The sequence below is a fragment of the Nicotiana tabacum genome, chromosome 2 (genome assembly GCF_000715075.1).
Source record: "Nicotiana tabacum cultivar K326 chromosome 2, ASM71507v2, whole genome shotgun sequence".
Lineage (NCBI taxonomy): Eukaryota > Viridiplantae > Streptophyta > Magnoliopsida > Solanales > Solanaceae > Nicotiana > Nicotiana tabacum.
This window is the reverse complement of record NC_134081.1, coordinates 49,018,586-49,036,861: the sequence shown is the minus strand read 5'-3', so window position 1 is coordinate 49,036,861 and position 18,276 is coordinate 49,018,586. Positions and strand designations below refer to the sequence as shown.

The 18,276-nt window shown below is 38.3% G+C and overlaps 2 protein-coding genes across 3 annotated transcripts; both read right to left on the bottom strand.

The window, feature by feature from the left end:
• Window positions 1–840: 840 nt before the first annotated feature.
• Window positions 841–2,395, bottom strand: LOC142166784 (uncharacterized). Its single transcript, XM_075226060.1, has 2 exons — window positions 2,173–2,395; window positions 841–1,763 (listed from the first exon to the last, which is right to left on the bottom strand). The coding sequence occupies exons 1-2, from the start codon at window positions 2,393–2,395 to the stop codon at window positions 841–843; spliced, it is 1,146 nt and encodes a 381-aa protein (XP_075082161.1).
• A 3,365-nt stretch (window positions 2,396–5,760) lies between these two features.
• Window positions 5,761–7,676, bottom strand: LOC107769434 (short-chain dehydrogenase reductase ATA1-like). 2 transcript variants are annotated; one of them, XM_075228983.1, is made up of 4 exons: window positions 7,424–7,676; window positions 6,900–7,273; window positions 6,380–6,811; window positions 5,766–6,108 (listed from the first exon to the last, which is right to left on the bottom strand). In XM_075228983.1, the coding sequence occupies exons 1-3, from the start codon at window positions 7,537–7,539 to the stop codon at window positions 6,387–6,389; spliced, it is 915 nt and encodes a 304-aa protein (XP_075085084.1). In that variant the 5' UTR covers window positions 7,540–7,676; the 3' UTR covers window positions 5,766–6,108; window positions 6,380–6,386. The 2 variants fall into 2 exon arrangements, with proteins under 2 accessions (XP_016444136.1, XP_075085084.1); XM_016588650.2 differs by having other exon boundaries at window positions 5,761–6,811.
• Window positions 7,677–18,276: the final 10,600 nt, after the last annotated feature.

The window sequence follows — 18,276 nt, the reverse complement described above, 5'->3', positions numbered from 1 at the left end:
CTAATCCATTTATGGGAATGCCACCTTTACCTCTAGTAGTATTTAGTCACTAAATGTTGTCTCCCAAAACTACATGTGGGATAAATGTTCTTGCCAACACATATCCATTAATCTACTTATTAACTTTATTATCTCCTTGACAATCTAATATTTAATAAATTATACATATACTTAAAATTCTAATAAATCAAAAATATCTCATAATACATATAACAATATTTCATAAATATGGAGATATCTAAAAAAATATATTTCATCATAATATAATCTTTTTTTTCCAATATTTTATCAAGCGTACAAACTTTTGTACTATTACTTATCAAAATGGTAAAAAGATAGCTTTCTTTTCTAACGAGAAAATAGTTTCTATCATTAAAAAAAAATCTCATTTCACTTAAATACTAATCATTTTTAACATGCTTCATATACCTTACTATCACGGTCATAAGGTATAACACTAGTCCATAAATACAGGGTATTATAGCTTGGACCGATTTTTCATCCCAAAATGACAAACTTCGACGAAACTCATTTTATTCGATTCATTTACCCTCTGACCTTCACGACTTTTCTTATCACTTGTTATAAATAGCATAAATACTTATAACCCTAAAAATAATCTTGTCCTTGAACTTAGTCAATTATCTTACGACAAATCCAACGTTCAAAAGTACGGGATATAACAGTCTTTACGTCTTGCTCCATCCAGGGTCGGTAGTAGCTAGCCATTATCAATTTGAGAACCAACGAGTTTGCACCAGAGTGGTTCCAACACACTTCTTTGTGAACTTCTCTCATCATGTAGTCAGCCTTCGATGTCCCTAAACACCGAGCCAATGGTTATTGAAAAGACTTTCTGTACAGTTGACAGTCAATAAGACAATAATGAGCTGCTTTAGTCCGTAGTGCCCAGGATAATTTTGGATCTTCAGGAAATTTGCCATGCCTTAAATGCTCTATAAACTCATTTCTCCAATCCCAAATTAAGTTGGTTAAGTTTAATTTGCAATATCTGTATACATCCAATACCGAATGCAGCAGTTGATTGACCGCGCCGGAATCAGTTTCTTCCATTTTTGTGGATGATACCAAATTGGCTAATGCGTCTGCCTCCACATTTTCTTCTCTCAGAATGTGTATAATCGACCATTCCCTGAACCAGGAAAGTAATACTTGAACCTTACTCAAGTATTGTTGCATGTGTTCCTCTTTGGTGTCGAAAATTCCATATACCTGGTTCACTACCAGCTGGGAGTCGCACTTTATTTCAATTACCTCAGGGCCTAGTTGTCGAACTAGTTCAAGTCCTGCAACTAAAGCCTCGTACTCGGCTTCATTGTTAGTTAATGAAATGATTCTAATGGCTTGTCTTAGGGTTTCTCCCGAAGGAGTGATTAATACTATCACGAGACTGGACCCATTTATGTTGGAAGCTCCATCTGTAAACAAGGTCCAAACACATGATACCGTCCCCGATACTGCATCTTTAGCAGCTAAAGGCATTAATCCCGGAGTAAAGTCATCCACGAAGTCGGCCAAAACTTGTGGCTTGATCGTAGTTATGGGCTTATATTCAATGTCGAATTCACTAACTTCGACTGCACATTTAGCCAAATGCCCCGATAATTCAGGCTTATGAAGGACATTCCTCAAGGGTAAAGTTATCACGGCGGCTATAGGATGGCATTGAAAATAAAGACTAAGTTTTTGAGAAGCGATTACAAGAGCTAGGGCCAACTTTTTAAGGTGTGGATAGTATGTCTCTGCTCCCGATAAAAATTTACTAATATAATAAATAGGAAATTGCATTACTTCCACCTCTTGGACCAGGACAACACTTACTGCTACTTCAGAAACCACCAGATAAATTAATAATTGCTCTCCTTCCTTCAATTTTGACAACAAAGGAGGGCTAGACAGGTACCTTTTTAGGTCATTCAATGCTTGCTGACATTCCGGAGTCCACACAAAACTGTTCTTTTTTTAAAATAAAAAAAAAATGACATTTCTCTGAAGACCTTGAGATAAACCTACTTAGAGCCGCCAACCTGCAGGTCAACCTTTGTACTTCCTTCACACGAGTTAATTGACCCGGGATATCATCGGTTGCTTTTATCTTATCGGGGTTTACTTTGATTCCTTTTTGAGAAACCAAAAACCCTAGGAACTTACCGGAACCAACTCCGAAGGCGCATTTCTCCGGGTTGAGCTTCATGTTGTATTTTCTTAGAATGTCAAATATTTCCCGGAGATGATTCAGATGATCTCCTGCATTAAGAGACTTAACTAACATGTCGTCAATATAAACCTCCATTGTCTTACCAATTTGTTGTTCAAACATTTTATTAACAAGCCTCTGGTAAGTGGCTCCGGCATTCTTAAGCCCAAAAGGCATCTTATTATAGTAGTATGTGCAAAAATTTGTGATAAATGAGGTCTTTGCTTGATCTTCCGAGTGCATCCTAATATTATTATACTCGAAATATGCATCAAGAAAACTCATTAACTCATGCCCGATCGTTGCATCAATCATTTATCAACGTTTGGCAACGAGAAACAGTCGTTTGGTCATGCCTAATTTAAATCTTTATAATCTACACGTATTCTAAATTTATTATTCTTCTTTGGTACTACCACTACGTTAGCTAACTAATCAGGGTAATTTACTTCTCGAATTGAACCTATATTTAGTAATCAGATTACTTCTTCTTTGACAAACCTGTTTCTGACGTCTGCTATCAGTCGTTTCTTCTGCCTTACCGGAGGGAAGTTAGGATCCAAACTCAGCTTGTGGACACCACTTCCAATGGAATACCTATCATATCTGAATGCGACCATGCAAAACCATCGATGTTAGCTTTTAGAAAATCAGTAATTTTGAACTTGAGTTCGGGACTCAACCCCGTTCCTAAATGGAATTTCTTTTCTAAGAACCCCGTGAACAAGGACATTTGTTCAAGCTCTTCAGTAGTTGATTTGATCGCATCTGTTTCCTCTGGCACCTGAAAAGACCTCGGTACCTGATAAAAGTCTAATGACTCATATTCTCCATTATTTTCAATCGGGGTGGAAGAGGGCACCGGCTCCTGTAGTTGTTATTTGCATGTTTCCTTCCCCTTGATACTGGCCAAGGTAACCACATTCATTTCTCTTGTAGCTGGTTGATCACCTCTGATCTGCTTGACTACCTCTGGTGTGGGAAATTTCAGCAACTGATGATAAGTTGAAGGAACCTTCATTTCATGTATCCAAGGCCTTGCGAGGATTACATTGTATCCCATATCGCCATCTACCACTTCGAACATAGTGGTATTCTTTATTCCTTCAGCATGTGTGGTCAGCAGAATTTCTCCCCGGGTTATTACAATTGTTAAGTTGAACCCGGCCAGAAGCTTTGTTGCCGAAACTATGTTTTCGGTTAACTTTGCTTGCTCCAAAACTCTCCATTGGATGATATTGGATGAGCTACCTGGATCAACCAACACATGCTTAACTTTTAAATCTAAAACATCAAGAGATATTACCAGAGTATCGTTGTGCGGTAGAAGAAGTCCATCGGCATCCTATTCTGTGAAGGTGATGTCATCTTCTGCAGCTTCTCAGATACTCTTGCCATGAATTACCGATATCTTCATCTTCTTTGCTGCTGAAAATGTTACCCCATTTACCTCGTCACCACCAAAAATCATGTTTATGGTCATACAAGGTGACTCTGCAGCAAGTTGGCTGACTCCCTAGCGTAACGATTTTCCCATAATTATTCTTGGCCCTATCACTTAGCAATTCTCTGAGGTGACCATTCTTCAACAATGCTGCCACCACTTCACGAAGGTGCCGATAGTCCCCAGTCCTGTGACTATGTGTTCCATGGAACTCACACCATAAATTAGGAACTCTCTAGCTAGGATCTGATCGAATTGGTTTCGGAAACATAGACTCCTTAATGTTTCTCATAGCTGACACCAACTCTACTAAATTATGTTAAAGTTATATCCGGATAATCGGGGATACGCTGAATCTCGGGACCCCGATGCTCCTTTCTCCTATAAAGTTCTACTACTCCGACCATGATCTACTTTTCCGCCGGAATCAAACCTATTTGATGATTGAAAACCTTTATTTCCTTGCCCATTCGGCCCTTTTATAAGGCTGAAAGCGACCTCTGGAAGATCTCCAATCTGTATCAACATCAGCTTTAAACCTTTCATTATTCCGATCATGATTATGCCCCTTGGAAGACACCGAGGAACTCAGTTGATAATCTTCTATTCTTAATTTTGACTCATAGAGATTGTGGACATCTCTCCAAGTGGTTGCCTGAAATTCGAACAAGCTTTCCTTCATTTCCTGGAGGTATCAGTGCTCAATGGGTTGAGACCCTTTGTAAAAGCTTCCGTTACCTACTTATCCGGTACTGCCGGCAACAACATCCTTTCCTTCTGAAATCGGATCACAACCTCTCGTAATAATTTGGATTCTCCTTGGGCTATTCTGAATATATCTGCCTTCCTTGCTTGAACCTTTCCTGCTCCAGCATGATCTTTAATAAAAGAATCTGCAAGAATTTCAAAAGAATCAATGGAATGCTCAAGTAACAGAGAATACCAAGTTAAAGTACCCTTCGTCAGGGTTTCGCCAAATTTCTTTAACAAGACAGATTCAATCTCGTGTTGGGCCAAGGCATTTCCCTTTACAGCCATAGTGTAGGTCGTGATATGCTCATGTGGGTCCAAAGTCCCATCATACTTCAGAATATCCGGCATCTTAAACCTTTTCAGATTCAACTCTGGGGTTGCACTTGGTTTGAACAGTAACTGGGTATACTTCTTGGAATCCGGTCCCTTTAGCACCGGCAGTGCTCCCGAGATCTGATCCGTCCGAGCATGGAATTCTTTACCATTTTGGTCCATTCGTTCATTCATTTCCCTCATGAATCTCATGAGCCCGGTTTTGAAAGGGTCGTTAGCGGTGTTATCGTTCTTAGATCCACTACCGGTACCTCCTACCTCGTTAAAACTGAACTCCTTCCTTGGAGCCACGTTGCCGGTTCTTTGAACAGTTTGATTTGCAGGGACACTGGGAGGAATCCGAACTCCTCCATTAGAATTACTGGAAGTAACCGAAAGTACCTGCTTCAATTCTGTCATCACCCGATCTAGCCTTAAGAAGTGATTCATAATTTTCCTCTTTTTCTCTCTCAAGATTTTGACCGTTTCAACAATGTTATCGTCATCCACATCATCATGAGTTAGACTCCTTACAGGCCGAGGATTTTGACCTTCACAAACTGGAGTTGTTTCATCTCCTTTCATTGCGAGTTTCTCTAGTTTAATTGTTACGTTGGAACACATCCTCACATTCGTTGTGAGATCCAACATTATAGGAATTGTTCACATCGTTGGCTGTCATATCTGATTTTTCTTTTGCTAAGAAATGAATCAAAAATTTTTAGTAACAAATGAATGGATCAAAGATATTACACAATTGTCTATGCCCCACGGTGGGCGCCAAACTGTTTACCCGTAAAGAGGTACAACTGAATTTATAAGGTGGTTTATAGACATGTGAATTAATTTGATCGAAAAAATACGAAATAAGTAAGAATAGAATCAAGATTGTCAAAATAACTTAAAAGAAATACAAGCCTGATCATATGGTGAGCCTCTCCGGAAATGATAAGAAGAACAACTTTTAAGAGCAAAAGAAAAGCAAGTAAGTTTTTAATAAGAGCAAATTATAGCCTTTAAGTACAGATGATTTCTCATGTCCTATAATGGATACTAATTTTCCTATTTATAGCTCTATTTAGGGAGATAAGATACCCAAATCAAATTCCTCTTGAATGAGAATAAAACTGCCATCGGTGGTTGCACAACAGTTGGTTATAAATACAGAGATTCTTTGTAATGGCCGCTCATTGAATGTTGTCTTTCCCAACCGACGTCTTCTTTTCAAATCTTTGTTCTCAGTTTCAATGTCATCGGAACTCACTCAGCATCGGTCACATGCTTGTATCCGGTGCCAACTATTTGCTTACTCACATTTTACCTGTCTTCAGTTTCATGATTCATATCGTCATTTGTACAGCTGTCGCTAACCAATTTTACCCTATATAAGCATGTTCCCCATGAAATTAATCGAGTTACGCGCAAGTTGACATGGATACCACAATTATAAAATATAAAAAAAAAAAAAAAAAAAACCACAAAGTATACAGAGAAATGTATGACTAAAAGGCAAGGCTATGCGAACCTCCGTCCCATAGTGTTAAACTTATTAATTAAAATAGAAAATGAATCTACAGATTCGAAATAATTTTATTTGTTAGTCATCACACTGTAATTTCTCATTTAGAAATTAGCAGCAGCAGACAAACTACCTTTGTTTCATTCTTGGTATATGAAACTCATTTGACTACAAGCAGAAGTGTAACCCCCATCAATGACGAGATTGTGGCCAGTAATAAAACCAGATTCATCACTGGCAAGAAACAAGACAGCTTGTGCAACATCTTCCAATGTTCCACCTCTCCCATGCAGAAGACTCCCTCTTTCCCCGACTATTGAGCTTACTTCATCAGGCCTAAGCTCCATATTACCAAGAAACTTGCGATATTCACTCACAAGCATCTCGGAAGGGACACCATGAGGAGAAATACAGTTCACTCGAATCCCGTAAACCCCCAACTCACACGCTGTGCTTCGGGAAAGCCCTAGGATTGCCTCTTTTGACATTGTGTAGGAATGAGATGCTAGGCCTCCCATGATAGCAGCCGAGCTTGATGAGCATATGATTGTGCCTCCATGCTTGCCTGCAAAGGATTTATATTCAAAATGAGCCTAGCTCTATATATAAACACACACACTGTACTCGCTCTAGATCCGTACGTCTCTACTTGCCTGCTATCATTGTCCGTGCAGCATGCTTGACCCCATGCACGACCCCGTTCAGATTTATAGCAAGCAGTGTCATCATCTTATCCATTTTGATGTTGGTAATGCTCCCTCCAAAGCCTGCAATTCCAGCATTGTTGAACATGATGTCTAATCTGCCTTTCCATTCCACTGCTTGTTTCACAGCTGATTCCACTTCTTCTTCTTTGGAGACATCACAGTGCACATATCGACCTTCAATAGAATCAGCTAGACTTGCACCAACTTCATCCAGTATATCTGCAATCACAACATGAGCTCCATTTTCAGCAAATACTCTTGCAGTTGCTGCTCCTATTCCTCTTGCACCACCCGTTATAACTGCAACTTTTCCCCTCAACCTGACAAGATTAACAAAACACTTTAACTTCTATTCTATGTACTCACGGAATCAAAATATGTAACATAATTATACCGTGGGCGTATATACCTTAAAAGCTAACTCAAAGCTAACCAGGTTCTGAGCTTATATTCAAATCAATAAGACTGACCTCTTTGGGGATAACAATGATACCGAAGTATCCTCTGTTTCACCATTGTGATCCATATTCATCCAAATATAAGACAGCAATTTGTAGCAGATACAATGTATAAATAGGAAATGCATCCCAATGAAAAGAATGTGATGCAGTATATCTATCAGCAAAGAGTCAAGAAATCTGAGAATAAATAGGTTTGTCACATAGTTCTCGTTTTATAACTACTTCCTACCTAGAGGATATTATACATAAGGGAAAAATGCATTTCCCGCCTGCAATTTCCTAGCGCAATAAAGTTAGTGTTAAGGGATAATATCCTCTGATATTTTGTTAATGAGAAACACAAATATGACGATGAATTCAAGAGCATGTAAGAGTGAGAAATGGTCATTAATATATATAGTGTTTAAAAACTAGAATAACCCTTAACAGAGAATGATTATTTATTTTATGAATTTCCTGAGTGGACTGCAAAGTTAGAAAAAATATCCAGCAACTTATCTTTGGAATAATCTATTTCCAACATCACATATAATGAAAGCATCAAATGATACAATTGTTTTCGTCTCGACTGTTTCATTTGTACCATATCATTGTGAAATCATTTGATTGGGTTAATTTGTTTATGTATTATTATATAAATGTGTTATTGCGAAATTAATTCTATGATTTGTAAAATTAGTGTCCTTTTGTTTGTTTGTTGACCTCTTATAGAGCACCTTAGAATGACTTCTTTTGAGAAGGCCTGCTAATTAACGTTTGTTGATTTACAATATTTTATAAAATATTAATCTGTTTACTAATAATTCTGCCTTGTGACTAGCAAATAGTGAAAAATTATTTATACATTGGTTGGAGCAAGTAATTAATTTGTAAAAGTAGTAAAGAAAAATATAGCAAAAATGACTTGCACAACTCACAACTCATAGCAAAAGATTTTGTAAACTACTTGCAAAGTTATTTGATAATTTAAGACAAGCATAACTGTAGTATTTGATCCATAAATACTAGTTAGGAGACTTACATGTTTTTCTGTCGCGAAAGCGGATCATATGTTTCAACCACGACCTGAATTACCTAGGAATTATTACAAAGTGAAAAATTCCTTCGTTTCCACAATCTAGATATTCCCTCAAAGACGCAAGAGTTTTCTTCATAAACCCTAGGTGTCGTCATCTAGAATGGAAAAGCATAGTATTTTCCAACACCTATAATGGTGTGTGTATGTAAATATATATATATGACATAATTAGGGTTTTAGAAGGAGGACTAGCTAATGGTCTAACGGACCAATTAGCACCCCTTATGGTTGGACCCGACCAAATAGCATTTTTCAACATCTCCCACTCACACATAATGGAGTGCTCAAGCTCCAACAAGCTAAGAAAAACATACTCTCCTTTGAATTCTCTTGCGTCATTTCATACTGGATAAATAGGTCGTGCGACTGGCATAATATGAGACTACGTTTATATACATTTGTTAGGAATATATAGCCTCTCGTCATCATCATGAAAATCTTTAAGTAGATCATAAAAAGTATGCTTAGTGTCCTAGATAATTTGAATGACATTGATACATCCTGCTAGATTTCATGTATCATTATTTCTTGTGTTTACAATTATGGCACATAAGTCATAACTGGTACCAACAAATACAAACAAAATGAGATTCCATCAATGATCTTCCTCTTTTCACGAGTCTCTCAACTTGAATTCAACTCGCATTTCTAGTCATGCTTGGTTAACCGAATCTCTCATAGTTATTTAGTAGCATGCTAAGATAGCGAACATCGAACTAAGCTTCGAGACAATGATAGTAGTCGTGAGTGTCACACCCCAACCTTGGGAGGTGCGATCGGCACACGACGCCCGAAGGCCCGTGCAAACCGACGTCCATGCTTAGACTCTTTTAATATAGAATCTGGGCCAACAAAGCCTCCAAGTAATAGTGCCAGGATATAAAATGTACACTTCTAACTGTGAACAAGAATTTAGCATTGATATATTTACACATACACATATACATCTGTTGCCGTCAGAGTCACAATCATCTTTTACATATTACCCAACCACTAGTCTTGTATGCAAGCCTCTAGGAGTATCAACACATCATACATGTACACAACTTGGTTGGGACAGGGCCCCACGTTACCCAAAATAGCTAGAACATATACTTTGGTACCTAGTGACTTCTGAACCGTACTCCGAATAAGTCGAGTGAAATGACCAACAGGCTGAACAAATACCCTACAAGGAAGGAACGTAACCAGGTCTATCTACACCTGTAGGCATGAACACAACGCCCAAAGAAAAGGGCATTAGTACGAAAGATGCATTGAGTATGTAGAATGGATAACATGCATAAATCAAAGGCATAACATAAGAAATAGAAATACACAAGTTTAACCTGGATACCGCAGACAAGCCACCGGGGGCATACACTGCTATAACCATGAATAGATCAACTCAGAACAAATCATACTTTCTGACTTCAGAATACTATCTAAAAATCACTTCAACTTGAGAGAAATATAATGTTACTGGTGAGAATATACAAATAAGAATAAAAGCAACGTTACTGGGAAGGACTTAGAACAAATCAATCTTACAACATAGAAATCCTATCAGAGAGAAAGACGTTTACATCAAGTCATGCAAAGAAAGAAAGTTGTCCTACATACCTTGTTGAAGAGCTAGCAACACTTCTATGGTGGTTAACTCCGCCTCCCTTGAATCTCCAGAGTCAATACAACAAGATAATAGATATTACAGTGATGATTAAAGCTTCCTCACGCTAAATCCTTCTAGATTCACCTTCAATTTTTCCTTAAACCATTTGGGGAATTCTAAAGGGGGTTTGAGAGCATTTTGGGATAATTAATGTTCGAGATATCTTCCTAAAATGAAAGAGAAAGATATACACTGCCTTTTTATGCCATATCAAGCCTAGAAAGTTTTGCCGCTCCACATGCAAAATGGGTCGCCTCACCCCAGTTACAGCATCTGGTGGGATAACTGGCGCAAGCTTAATGAAATGTGTAATCTTCTTTGTCCTACATGTCGCTGGGCGATTGGCCACGCTAGAAGCAACACTTACCAATCTTGAGTTTCCATGTGTGGGGTGTAACATCACCCATAGTCACTTCTTGCAAACTTCTTTAGTCTTTTTGGGTTGTGCCCGCCTTGGTAGTCTAATTGTTGCCTTCCTTTGCATGGAATAAATGTGGGTATTTAGATGTCATGTCTTCTTTAGCTTCCTAGGTTATTTCTTCTATATTATTGTTCCTCCCAAGTACTTTAACTTAAGCTACCTCCTTGGTTCGTAACTTATACACTTGACGATCTAGGATAGCCACCAAAACTTCTTCATACGATAGGTCCTCCGTAACTTGAATATATTCAATAGGGGTAGTACAAGATGGATCACTTAAGAACTTCCGAAGCATTAACACATGGAATAACGGATGCAATGCTTCCAATTCCAGGGGCAGCTCAAGCTTATAAGCTACTTGACCGACTTTCTGAATAATTTGATACGGTCTAATATACCGGGGACTGAGTTTGACTCTCTTACCGAATCTCATCACGCCCTTCATAGGCAACACCCTTAAAAATACCCAATCTCCCATAGCGAATTCCATATCTTGTCGTCGATTATCCGAATAAGATTTTTGCCTCCTTTGAGCGGTCAATAATCAACATTGAATTTTTTTCACCTTTTCTACTGCCCGTTGCACCAATTCAGGACCCAATAACTTTGTTTTACCAACTTCGAACCTTCCAATAGGAGATCTGTACTTCTGTCCGTATAGTTCTTCATATGGTGCCATCCGAATGCTAGCATGGTAGCTGTTGTTGTAAGAAAATTCGATGAGCGGTAGATGATCTTCTCAACTTCCGTTGAAGTCTAAAACACAGGCTCGTAGCATGTCCTTGGGCTTCTGAATGGTGCGTTTAGCCTGACCATATGTTTTTATACGGAAAGTTATGCTATGGTTAATCCTGGTACCAAATCCTTTTTTAAATGATCTCCAGAAGTTAGCCATAAACTGGGCTTCCTTGTCTGATATAATAGAAATTAGAATGCCATGGAGTCGAACTATCTCCTTAATGTATACCTTAGAATAATCTTCAGCTGAGAAGGTAGTCTTAACTGGTAGGAAATGAGCTAACTTGGTGAGTCGATACATGATGACCCATATATAATCAAATCTTCGGCGGATCGTGGTAACCCCGTAACAAAATCCATGTTGATCATCTCCTCTTCCAGGTCGGAATTCCACATTCTGAAGAAATGCTTCTGGTTTCTGGTGTTCAACCTTAACTTGTTGGCAATTTGGACACTGAGCGACAAATTCAGCAATGTTCCTCTTCATGTCGTTCCACAAATATAGTTGCCGAAGATCGTGATACATCTTGATTGACCTCGGATGAATAGAATACCGGGATTGATGAATCTTCGTCATGATCTACTCTCGGAGTCCCCCGACATCAGGCATACACAACCGGTCCTTGTATCTAAGGACTCCGTCCTCAAATAGCTCGAACACTTGCTTCTTTTGAAAAGGAATGCTTTCTCTTATTTTCACCAAGGTTGGATCATCAAATTGTCATGCTTTTACTTCGGCTACTAACGAGGACTCGGCAACATTTCAAACTATAGCTCCTCCGCTACCGGTGTCTAGCAATCATATACTTAAATTAGCCAACCGATACAAGTCTTTGTTATTTATAACTTATATTCTTCCACATGTCATAGGATGCCCATGGATTTCGGACTTAGCGCGTCAGCCACAACGTTTGCCTTCCCGAGGTGGTATAAAATATAAACATTGTAATCCGTTAACAATTCAAGCCATCTCCGTTGCCTCAGATTTAATTCATTTTGCTTGAATATGTACTGCAAACTCTTGTGATCGATGAATATGTCTATATGAACTCCATACAGATAGTGACGCCATATTTTCAAGGCAAATATAACAGCTCCTAGTTCCAGATCATGAGTGGGGTAATGCTACTCGTGTTTCCTTAGTTGCCTCGAAGCATAGGCAATAACCTTCCCATGTTGCATTAGAGCACTGCCTAAGCCCACTCTAGAGGCATCACAATATATAACGTACCCATCGGGTCCTTCAGGAAGAGTTAGAACTGGCACATATGTTAACTTTTCCTTTAACTCTGGGAAGCTCTTCTCACAGACATGGGTCCACCAAAGTTTCGCTGCCTTATGCGTCAACTTTGTTAATGGAGCAACTATAGATGAGCAATTTTCCACAAACCTTCGGTAGTAACTGACTAAGCCCTAGAAGCTACGTATCTCAGTAGGGGTTTTGGGCCTTGGCCAATTCTTAACTGCTTCAACCTTTTTACTATCAACTTTTATGCCCTCACCTGATACTATATGGCCAAGAAAAGCCACTGAGTTCACCCAGAACTCGCACTTGGAAAACTTGGTATACAACTTGTGATCCCAGAGTGTGCGTAGGACCTTTCACAAATGCTCTGCATGCTCTTCTTCTGATCGAGAGTACACCAAAATATTGTTATGAACATGATCACAAAGATATCCAAGAATGGTCTGAATACTCGATTTACCAGATCCATAAAAATTACTGGTGTGTTGGTTAGGCAAAAGGACATAACGAGAAATTCGTAATGACCATATCTGGTCCGAAAGGCTATCTTTAGAATATCTTCTTCCTTGATTCTTAACTGATGATACCTAGACTTGAGGTCAATCTTCAAAAATTACTTAGCGCCTTGCAATTGGTCAAACAAATCATCGATCCTTGGGAGCAGGTACCTGTTGTTAATGGGTTACCTTATTCAGTTGTCGATAGTCAAAGCACATCCTCAACGAACCCTCTTTCTTTGAACAAATTGCACTGGAGCTCCTCACGGGGAAGTACTAAGTCGAATGAAGCCTTTGTTTAAAAGATCTTTCAATTGAGCTTTCAATTCCTTCAACTCGGCATGAGCCATCCTGTATGGAGGAATAGATATCGGTTGCGTATCAGGTGGTACATCGATGGCAAACTTGATCTCTCTCTCGGGAGGAACACCCGGGAGCTCATCAGGAGATACATCGAGGAATTCAGTAGCAACTGGAACCAATCGAAGGGTAGGAGGCCTTGCCTCCGCATCATGCACTCGCACCAAATGATAGATATACCCCTTCAAAATCATCCTCCAGGCCTTAAGGTAAGAAATAAACTTCCCTCTTGGCGCTGCAACATTACCCTTCCATTCAATAACGGGTTCTCCTGGAAAATAAAAGTGAACAAATTTTTCCCAACAATCCACATTGGCATAACACGAAGCCAACCAGTCCATCCCCACAATGACATCAAATTCCATCATCTCTAATTCATCCAAATTATCTAAGGTAAGACAATTATGAATCATCACATTACAACCTCGGTATACCCGCGTAACTATAACAGACTCACTTACTAGCATGGACACTTCAAACAACTGATGTAACAATTTAGGCTCTTTACCACATTTATTAGCAAGAAATGGGGAAATATGTTACACCCATGTTTTCGTTCGTAAAAGTTTGTCGTAAGTCAATTGATGTAAGCTCAAAAATGCAATCCTCTTTGAAAGTATATAAAGTAAGTTAATAATGTTACCTTAGAGGTTACAAATATTTAAGAACACAAACATCAAGTACCAAGAGGGTTGGAGGGTTTAGAAGTTAAACGAATCGAAAAAAATAAGTTTTGTTGAAAGTTGACAAGTTGAGAATGTTATAACCCGTACTTTTGGGATGAGACTAGGGTACTTAACATAATAAGATGGTGATGTTATGAGGTATTTAATCGTATGATAGTCGTGTGTTATGTTTTGAAGTCGGGCGAATTGTGAAACAAAAGTCGACGAAAGTCATCACAAGTTACGTTCATAAATTGTACTGAAATTTGGATCTAATATCATTGAGTTTTTCTACCAATATACTTGGAGTTATGGGGTAATCCATCCACAAAATTGAAGTTCTATGAGTCTAGTTTCCAACTCAATAAAATTTTATTGATACAATATCAGAGTAGAGAGTTCGCATTTTCGCAAGACTGCACAGACTAGTAGGTGACAAGTGGGTATATCATCTACTTGTTTAAATGAAGGGACCAAATAAATTCCCCAAAAGGGGTGGCCAAGGGGCCTTTTAAGGGATGAATTAAATCTTTTCTTTCACTCATATTTTATACTAAGAACTTCAGATTAAAACCCTACAACTCCTGCCCCAAAAATCCCACACAAACCCTTAGTGATTTTGGGTGATACGAAGTGATTCTAGTGACGAAAAACCCGGACAGCTTGCTAATTTCCCTTTCTCCTTCTTGTAGCTTCGTTGGGGGACTGGTTTTGGATGAAGAGGGACTAGGCTTCGTGGGTTCTACTCAGTCCAAGGTACGTGTATGCTTATCTATCCCTCATCTAAGCTTCTACGAGTTGTAGCTCGATCGTAAAGACTAGAACTTGCGAGTTTCGAAAGAGTAGTATGCTTTTTGTTGTAGCTTCACTATTGGCTGGTTTCGAACTTAATTTTAAGTTGAATTCATGGATTTTTTATATGAGAAGAGGCTTAATTATGTACTGTTTGTTGTATTTCTCGATTTGATAGAAAAGACAAGTCGAAAACGTGTTTTAGTAATCTAAAATATAAGTTTTGAGTTGCTGAACTTGTGAGACTGTTATGGGGTCATTTTAAAGTTGTATTATGGCTGAAAATTAGTAGGGATAATTGAATATATAGGGGTTAATATTATTTATAAATTCTATAATGAAGAAGGGGTTTAAAACTATAGTTGTTTAGTCACAAACCGAGCTTGCCGCTCGTCGGGATTGTTAAACTATTTTGAAAGGATTATTATGATTATTGTTGATGTTGTTTTGGCTGCTACTGGTTGTTGTAACTTGTGATAAGTCATATAAACAGGAAAGGTGTTGTCTGTTTTATCGTAGAATAAAGTGTGTCGATCACATGCAATAAGTTATGGCATTCGTATTGTGATGAAAGTATTGTTCATTGCTTGTAGACACAAGGCTGCAAGTTAAGCTAGTGTGAGGATTGGACGGGTTAAGTTGAGGTATGTAAGTTCTTCTTTTCTTTTCTTCATCATGATTCCATAGGTTACGTTGCCCTTATAAGGAATTCAAGGAGACGAGGCTTTGTATATGTAATATACCGACGATTAAGGTCCGTTCACGAGAATAGTCATATGAATATTGAAATGGATTGTGTTGGTCGCAGTTTCATGTATTCTTAGGAGTACATAGAGCCTTTCAAAAGGTCCTTTTCTTTTATATATAGCAAGATGTCTAGATGTTAATTAAACATTACGCACGAATGATCAGACGAATCAGAAGCAATATAGTGTCCGTATAATGAGGGATAGTTATATACGAACAGTTCAACAAGGTAGCACAATGTATAGTTTGCAGAATTATAAGAATGTTTCGACCTAAAGAATGACAAAACTTCCAATACTTATACGTTTGTGTTTACGAATTTGATAAAGACCCACGAAGATAGTTACGTTTCTCTCAAGTTAAATAAGGTTGATTATATATGAGAGTGATGTTAAGAGACGATATACATTACCTATGGAATCATAAATTATAGAATATGATAAGCTTAGCAATAAGAATATAAGTTGATAGAGCGTAAATTCCGCAACTCTTGTTATGTATTGATGAATATATATATATATATATAGCCTCGCAAACTAAGCATATTACATATCTATAAGTAGACAGAATTATGGAATCCCCAGAAATGAGTAGTGATGTGAAATAAGGATAGAAGTGCGAGTCCGAATTTGTTACAACATTCTTCACGGCTAAATAATATAGAATACAAAGGATGCCATAGCAAGTGGCTAAGGAATAAGGATTGGTTATTGTAACAAGTTACACACAAACTTGTATGTTATGAATACGCGTTTATCTATTGAAGATTGAATGATGTCTGCATGAGTGATATGAAATGAATATATATAAGACATGATCCCTACAGACGGTCTATGAACGTGTAGGTGTACAGTGAAGCCCTATGGACAGTCTATGAATGCATAGTTGCATAATGAAGGTTGGTTATGGATGGTCTCAGTTGAACGCATAGCCAGACCTCAGTATTATGAGCTGTACGGACGATCTACTATGTTATGCGTACGAGCCACTGATTATTCATGTTTATGAGTGAGCCTTACGGGCGGTCTCATATGAAACACGTAAGCGCCACTTTTATGTTTCAGTGTAGCCCTAGAGATGTTTGATCTATTTGAGGTAAGTATTCAGATATAAGGTATGATGGCTAGAAGAATGTTATAGATGAGGTTCCATAATATGATGGTTTCCAGTACAGATAGCATATGAGGACAAGTTCAGGTATATCATGATACAAACTAGATGCATATACGACAGTCGCGACATTAGATGTTCTCGACCAACGGAGCCTTCCCTTTTCAGCCTACATCCTTTGTAAGGTAAGTTGTATAATTCAATACTTAGATATGTTACGAATCAGAATAAGGTAAGTATGATTCCTGGATTTCATTGACCCTCTAGATTAATTTCAATATATCATATATACATGTCAGTTCAATTTCAATTTAGTTATTTATATGTTATAAATCAGAATAAGGTAAGTATGATTCCCGGATTTTATTGACCCTCTAGATTAATTTCAGTATATCGTATATACATGTCAGTTCAGTTTCAATTTAGTTATTTATATGTTATCTGCCTTACATACTTAGTACATTTTTTATACTAATGTCCCATCGTTGGGCACTGCATTCATGCCTGCAGGTTTAGGTATCTAGTTTGGTGGTGATATCCAGTTGAGGATTGGCGAAGCTCTATTTCATATGGAGTACAACCAAGTCTAGAGGTTATCAGACTGTCCTATGTTTATATACTTTTGCGTAGGTTAGAGCCCTGTCCCGACCATGTTATGTCAGTAAGATATTCTTAGAGGCTTTTGTAGATGCATGAACATCTCTGGTCAGTTATGTCGCTGTTACCAGCAAGATGTACATGGTGAGGCCTCATAGGTCTATGTTTATATATATATATATATATATATGTGTGTGTGTGTGTGTGTGTGTGTGTGTGTTTTGGGAATTTTCTGCGTGTAGAATCTCGAGTTTAAGTAAATAAGTAATCGTACAAAATGAGTCTCCATGTAAATGAGGTACTGGGTGCTTGTCCACCTCACCTAGGTCGGGGTGTGACAAAGTGGTATCAAAGCAGACCGTATCCTAGGGAGTCTACAAAGCCGTGTCTGGTACTCTCACTTATGGGTGTGTTACGCGCCACACTTATAATTGAGAGGCTACAAGGCATTTAGGAAATATTACCCTTCTTTAGTTTCCAGATCGTGCCATAGAGCTGAGTCATAAGAAGTCAGTATGAAGTTTATGCCATTGTGTATGCACCAGAGGTGCAAGTACTATAGTAGAGCTTTAAGGTGTGGATGTAAATTTCACCTATGTGGAATGATGGTTATGAAAGCGACAGAAAATGCGATTCAAGATTTAAAGGTAAGTAAGTAAAGGTGAAGAGAGTACGGGATACTCAAGTACGGAAGGTTGTGGATAGTCCAGACTTCAAATATAGTGCTAGAAACACCGTGATTTAGTATCCAGAATTGATAGTGGTGTTGTCAGTAGCATATCTTCCAGCCTATGGTTTCTAGGTAGCGAGAGGTCTAGTTATGAGAGTAAAGAAGAGTCGGAGGCAACATGATGTCTCACTTGAGGTTCAATAATAACATAAGGAAATCTATGGTGCTAGCAAGTTAAATGAAGGTTGCGAGTTGTATAGATAGATACATGTAGGTTGCAAGCTAATGTA